This window comes from Drosophila willistoni, assembly GCF_018902025.1.
Source record: "Drosophila willistoni isolate 14030-0811.24 chromosome 2L unlocalized genomic scaffold, UCI_dwil_1.1 Seg168, whole genome shotgun sequence".
NCBI lineage: Eukaryota > Metazoa > Arthropoda > Insecta > Diptera > Drosophilidae > Drosophila > Drosophila willistoni.
In genome coordinates, this window is record NW_025814047.1 from 4,483,791 (window position 1) to 4,490,002 (window position 6,212).

At 32.6% G+C, this 6,212-nt stretch overlaps 1 protein-coding gene across 1 annotated transcript; it reads right to left on the bottom strand.

Moving 5' to 3' along the window:
• Nucleotides 1–1,810: 1,810 nt before the first annotated feature.
• On the bottom strand, nucleotides 1,811–3,306 carry LOC6640850. The gene is made up of 3 exons (XM_002063796.2): nucleotides 2,785–3,306; nucleotides 2,136–2,677; nucleotides 1,811–2,023 (listed from the first exon to the last, which is right to left on the bottom strand). The coding sequence occupies exons 1-3, from the start codon at nucleotides 3,010–3,012 to the stop codon at nucleotides 1,921–1,923; spliced, it is 873 nt and encodes a 290-aa protein (XP_002063832.2). The 5' UTR covers nucleotides 3,013–3,306; the 3' UTR covers nucleotides 1,811–1,920.
• Between the last annotated feature and the right edge of the window lie 2,906 nt (nucleotides 3,307–6,212).

Sequence of the window (6,212 nt, forward strand, 5' to 3'; positions counted from 1 at the left end):
ATAATTATAATTGTAAATAATTATTTATTATACACTTGCAGAGAGAATTAAATAATTGGTTAGATATTTCAAACTCACAATCAGAGAGACGTTATCGATATATTTTTATCAGCATCAACACATAAATTTTTCTTTGATATTTTTTAAATATCTCTATTCAAATTGCCATTTCAATTTTTTTGGCTGATATAAAGCAAAATGTATTCTTTTCGTCACAAGGCGAATAATATAAATAATGGACATAAGTAATTATCTTTTTTAGGCAGAAAAACAACTTTGTAAAATATTATATAATGCCTTTTTAATACCATTATAAACACAAATAAGACGAAAACTTAACAAAATATATTTAAATTACATGTAAAACACTAAAAATAATATACATATAAAACACTCAGCGCAAATATGTATTGAAAAATAATTTTGAATTTTAAGATCTTTCTAAAATTAAAGAAACTTTAAAGCAAAAAATGGTGTATTTTGCAGGTAAAAGGCATTGGAAGGTTGGGATTAATGAAAATGTTCATGACGCGTCCTTGTAGAAATAGATGTTAGATGATCAGACTTTTCATATAAACCATTTTTTCATTCTGATGGCTATAGGTAACGGAATAGTAACAAAAAAAAAAGAAATTTGCAAGGGTATATAAACTTCGGTGCGGTTGAAGCTAGTCTCGGCTCTTTGGCATTTTTTCCAATTTAAAGTTAAAAAAAAAATAATAATGATATAGTTCAGTAAAATAAAGATAATAAATGGTAATGGGCGTCATAAATACTCATGCTAACATACACTTAAGGAAGGCCTTGGGGCTTATTAGATCAACTCCAACTAATATAATATACCACCTAGTGGCCGGATTTTCGCCAGAGAATAGAATTAAAATTACCACAGCAAAAGAACTGGTCAAGGTCTTCGCTCATGGCCTGTCAGCAGCCTCGCTTTTGTCCAGTGTCTTTCCTGTTAATAAAACAAGTTATACCAAGGTGTATGCAAAATTTAAAGATGTTCTGGACAATATTATACCCATAGAGCACAGTGGCATCTTTGTAGATGCCAACTTTTCGAAAGCTGCCTTTACAAACAAAAGAGATGCAAATGAATCAATGATACTCTCCCTGTATAAAAAAAATAAAGAATTGAAATTTCAAGAATTTTGACCTGATTTAGACAGATGGTTCAGAGTCTGAAATTTTACCGGACGTGCTTTCTTTCAACCCCACAAAAAGCTATTACAGCAATAGAAAACTGTCATCATTGGTTGCGGAATTCTCAGCTTTGGAAAAAGCAGTGGAGTTCGCTGATTCAAATCACCTCTGCAAAGTAGCGTTCCTAACAGACAGCCTTGGAGCAATCCAAACAATTAGAAACCGCAAGAACAATAATTGCATTGCTCAGAGAATCCTTAAAAATATAGAAAATAGTTATAATATTATCTCAGTCGAAGTACAGCACATACCTAGTCACTTAAACATAAGAGAAAATGATTTAGCGGATACCGCATAACTTAATCTTAAAAAAAAAATAAAGATAAAGATAATAAGGAAATTTACATTTCAATATTTTTTCTAATTTTGTGAAATTATTGTAAATTCTCTGAATTCAAAATTCAAAAAAGTTTTATGCAAAGAACAATTTAAAAATATAAGTTACAACTGAAAGAATATTATTCATTTTGCGGTTTGACGTAATTTGTTGTTAGTTTATGAGAATTAGAAAATTCGTAGACCTAGACTTAATGTCTCTAAGGTTTTCTCTCAAATGCTCAGACTATTAACTCGAAATTCCATTTGCAAAGATAAAAAAGAAAAATGCAAAGAATTCAGTCAAAGTATATTTCAGAAGGCACTTATTAAGTAACTTAGACTACATTTTAAGAGTACTAAAGATCCAATCAAGAGATCACAAATATCGTCAGATCATTAACCCTCGATTGGATGAGATGACACTTCCAGACCATGACCATGACCACGACGACGTTCGCCAGCAAAGGGCAGCGACACCAGCATGCTGAAGAGTTTCTTTCTACAAAGTATAGAAGAGAGACGGAGTGATGGAATGGGAATAATAAAGACGGCAAAGAATAATGTTAAGCAGCTTGTAGAATTTTAATAATTGTTGTTTATATGTATCTTACAGGATGGAACCAGATCGTTTGCTGCGGCATTTGCCATGAGCATCGCGGAATTGATGAGCCTGACAGCGGGCTGAGGTCTCGGATGCAGCACGTTGCACTTTGACCTTGAATATGGGTGAATTGTGACCTTGAGGTGGTGTATACTCAATATTCTCGGGCAAGAGAGGTCGAGGCACAGCTTTTGCCATAGGCACAGGTACATCTTGCAGAGAAAGAGGCTGACGCGGTGTGGATGATCCACCAATTGGTGTCTCCATAATGATCAAGTTGCTCTTATTCGATTTTGGCCTAATTCTTGCAATATCGGCCAAAAGATTGGCACTATAAGCGGTAAGGTTAAATGGACTCGATGTGGGAGTTAAGGTTATTCCAATCTCTGGTTGAATTGTGGTGATCACCGGTTTCTCACTTGAAGAGCTAATGGTGGCTGTGGTTTTTGTTGGTGGTGTAGTACTCTCTGTCGTTTCAGTGGTAAACTTGATGGGTTTAATGGTCAACGCACTGTCATCATAGTAGTAATCGTCCTCATCGTCATAGGCCTCCTAATTGGAATTTAGACGAAGAAAAAAAGTAGTTATTTTTAGCATTCTCTCTTTATCTGTCTTTCTGGCTCGGCATGTTAGTTTCACTTTTTCAACTGGTTTCTTACATCGACAATCTCATTTTGATCCACCTCAATTATGGCCACATCTTTTATGCTAACATGAATGTTGTATTTGCCAGACTGTCGTTGATCGTAAAGTACTCTATCTGCTTGGGTTGTAGCTGCTGCTGGTGGCTCTTCGTCATGCTCGATGATGGGTTGCCCGTCGATGCCAACCACAAGAACGAATGTAATCAATGCAAAAGACAGCATCATCATCATCCTCATCGTCATCTGTTTTTGAAGTTGGGGACACAAAATGGGAAATAAAACCAGTTCTAGAAGCCCTTTTGAAAGAGGGCAAAGGCAACGTCTGATGCGTTTGATGGTGCGAGAACAACTGAGCTCCAAAATGGTTTGAGGGACGCTACTTAAAGATGATTCTTGAAAGGTACAAGAATATACATATTTGAAAGAAACGAGATAGTCACATCGAAAGCTTTAGTTGTTCAGTTGAACACGAAGTGCCTATACGCTTTATAAAATAATGATTTGTCAACTAGATGATAGTAGAGTAATTTAAATTAAATTTTGTCAATGAAACTTTCAGGTGTCTGACAAAATTTTATTAGTTAGATTTATTTTCTTTATTATGGCATTGATTTGTATTAAAAATTTGTCAATATACTTCTTAGTTTATTTAGATGGGATATTGATTGTCAACTATTAAATTGTACTTAACTAAATCAAACCTTTTTATATTTTTTCCAGGAGGAAGAAGAAACTTAATTATGTAGAAACACTTACAGATTTAAATTATAAAAATTGCGAAACATAATTGTAAGTAAAATGAAAATGCAAAAGAAAAATGTTGCGAGAACAACAACTAATATGACCAGTTTACAAAGAGTACAACGTTCAATACAAAGTGTATACATTTGTATAAAAAATTTCTTTGCTGAAAATTAACTGTGGTGGCTATGCCATAAATACATTTTAGACTTCTTAAGAATGCGCTTATGAATATTTGTTTATTATTTAAATATTTTCTTTTTCTTGGTCAAACACAAAATTTATGTAAGCAAGGTGCTAAAGACCTTTTTGAAGCAAGGTAAACCAGTAAAAGTGCCCAGCATCAAATGATGCATTGCATCTTTTTTACATTCATAATTGGTTAAATCAACAGGGATATGTAAATAGCTAGTTAGAACATTTTATGTGAGAAAGATTTTTCACACACACACACACACAGATGAGAAATTATAGAAAAGAATTTAAATTTATTAAATATGAGAAATACAAAATAGTCGAAATATTTGGTTTAATTTTAAGGTAATCAAACGTCATTTAAAGCATGGGTTATTATTCAATTATCTAATAGACAGCTGCATGAATGTATTCACAATGACATTCAAGTCTTAAATGATTCAAATAAATGAAGACTTTAACTAAAAATAATTTTAAAATGGCATGTAGTGATAGTTGAACTCTTTTGTTTTTTATACTCAACTGTTTTGACCAAAGAAAACAAAATGAATAAAACGAATGAGTTAATCTAAAAACAAATGAGTATTCAAAATAATGACAAATATGTTGAACTCCAGCACCATAAATACTGAAAACAGAACCCTCAATGTTTTCGAAAGATTCAGAAACTTATAAATACTCGAAACGCAGAATGGTACAGCTCTTAGGGGTTTCAAATGACTGGGTATTCAATCAGTTTGTTATACAGATTCGTTCATTTGTTTAAAATTTCTTGAAAGTCTCCCAATTGATAACTCATTCATAATTTGTTGTATTTTATAATTCATACAAATACAATGTGAGTGACAATGGTTTAAATATCACTTAACTTGTAGATTTTAGATTAAGATTTAATAAAGTTAAAATTTATGAGTGTGCTCTAAGTAATTCCGTAAACACAAAATTGGGCATTCGAGCCAGGTTAATATATTTTGAGGTAAATCTTCCTTCGAAGCTACAAAAAAGGCAAATTGAAAACAAGTGCGCCACGGCGTCAGTCACACACATTTGTAGAAGCTTACGGAAAAATCATATGCTCATTAGGTTATCATATTCGTGGATAGCCAATGATGACATTGACGTCAGTAACAAAGAAGTTCGAAGTTAGAACCAGATGACAACGCAAGTGACTACTTACCAAGTGGATTTGCCAATGAAAATGATAAGAAAAAATCCATTTGAGTTAAACGCATGGCTACGGTTATTGGATACATTTTTAAAATTACGGAAATAAGATGAATAAGGAAAATGCTTTAAGTGATAGACGCTTAACACCGGTGAGACCCAGAATCGTCAATTATCTAAAAGACTAATGACGCTATTAAGAGGAAAAATAAAGCACTTTAAAACTTTAAAGTGGATGAATAAGGAAAATTAAACTTGTATTGAGGAAAAAAGTGATTCTATCGTAAAGGCTTTTAGAAATAGAATGAGCTCTACCACTTCATGCGCCTGTATTTATACCCTTCCTGACAGTTGAATGTCAGAGCTAACTAGATGCAACTACACAACACTTAATTGTCAGTGTGGTAATTTTCGTTTATCGATTATTTAGTATTTTAAATAACACTAATCGATAAATATCAAGAATCAACTAGTAGTTTTAGTATTTCAGACTAACACTAATCGATAAGTGTTACTTATCGACTACTAGACTTTCAGCTCTAGGGCTGCCAAATTTTCTACATACCTACATTGTACATAAATACAAAACAGTAGAGCTGGGAATCCATCGATAGTCTCCCCCATCGATGCATTTTGCAGCGATGGAAATAAAGTCGATAGTATCGATGGTTTGGTCTTTTTCCATCGATTGATGAAACTTTTTCCATCGGAAATTGAAAGGGTTATTCGTTAAACCAAGCAAATAAAATACAAAATGGCTAATTATGTTTTTAAATCCATTTAATTAACTAATTAATCCATTTAATTAACTTACAGTTATTGTGCTATAAAACAAATTCTTCAATAATTTCATTTAGATATTTCAAGGGAAATCAAACTAATACCAAATACTGTTGAACAGCTATATTCTTGTAAGATTCCGGTATTGACTTCGAAAGTAATTTGAGGTACCTAATTCTAAAAATGACAACGTTTTGGTTTGCTTCGAGATATTCAACTAAAGTCCTTTTTTATCAATACATGTAGTTACATTATATACATTACATTAAAAAAACTATATTTATAAGTAATTAAATAATTGTTGAAATGTTTTAATATGCTGCAAATTCCAACAAACGTCTTTAAATACTTATATTCAGTTATTTTATCTTGGAACTATCGAGGCATTATCGAACAAGTTATTAAAAAAAAATGTATCGCTGACTATCGATAACTTCGAACATCGCTACTTTGCCATCTCTAATACTCTCATCTAGCTGGCCATGACATTTAGCTGTCAGAATCTCTTACGGGGATACGGTATAAATAAAGGAACATGAAGGGCTAGAGCTCATTCTATTTCG

Bases quoted from the DNA above. Each gene is read 5' to 3' on its own strand.
- LOC6640850 (XM_002063796.2), bottom strand. From the start codon at position 3,012: ATGACGATGAGGATGATGATGATGCTGTCTTTTGCATTGATTACATTC. The intron at 2,678-2,784 runs GTAAGAAACCAG...AATTCCAATTAG, and splicing joins ATCAAAATGAGATTGTCGAT to GAGGCCTATGACGATGAGGA. The intron at 2,024-2,135 runs GTAAGATACATA...TATACTTTGTAG, and splicing joins AAACGATCTGGTTCCATCCT to AAAGAAACTCTTCAGCATGC.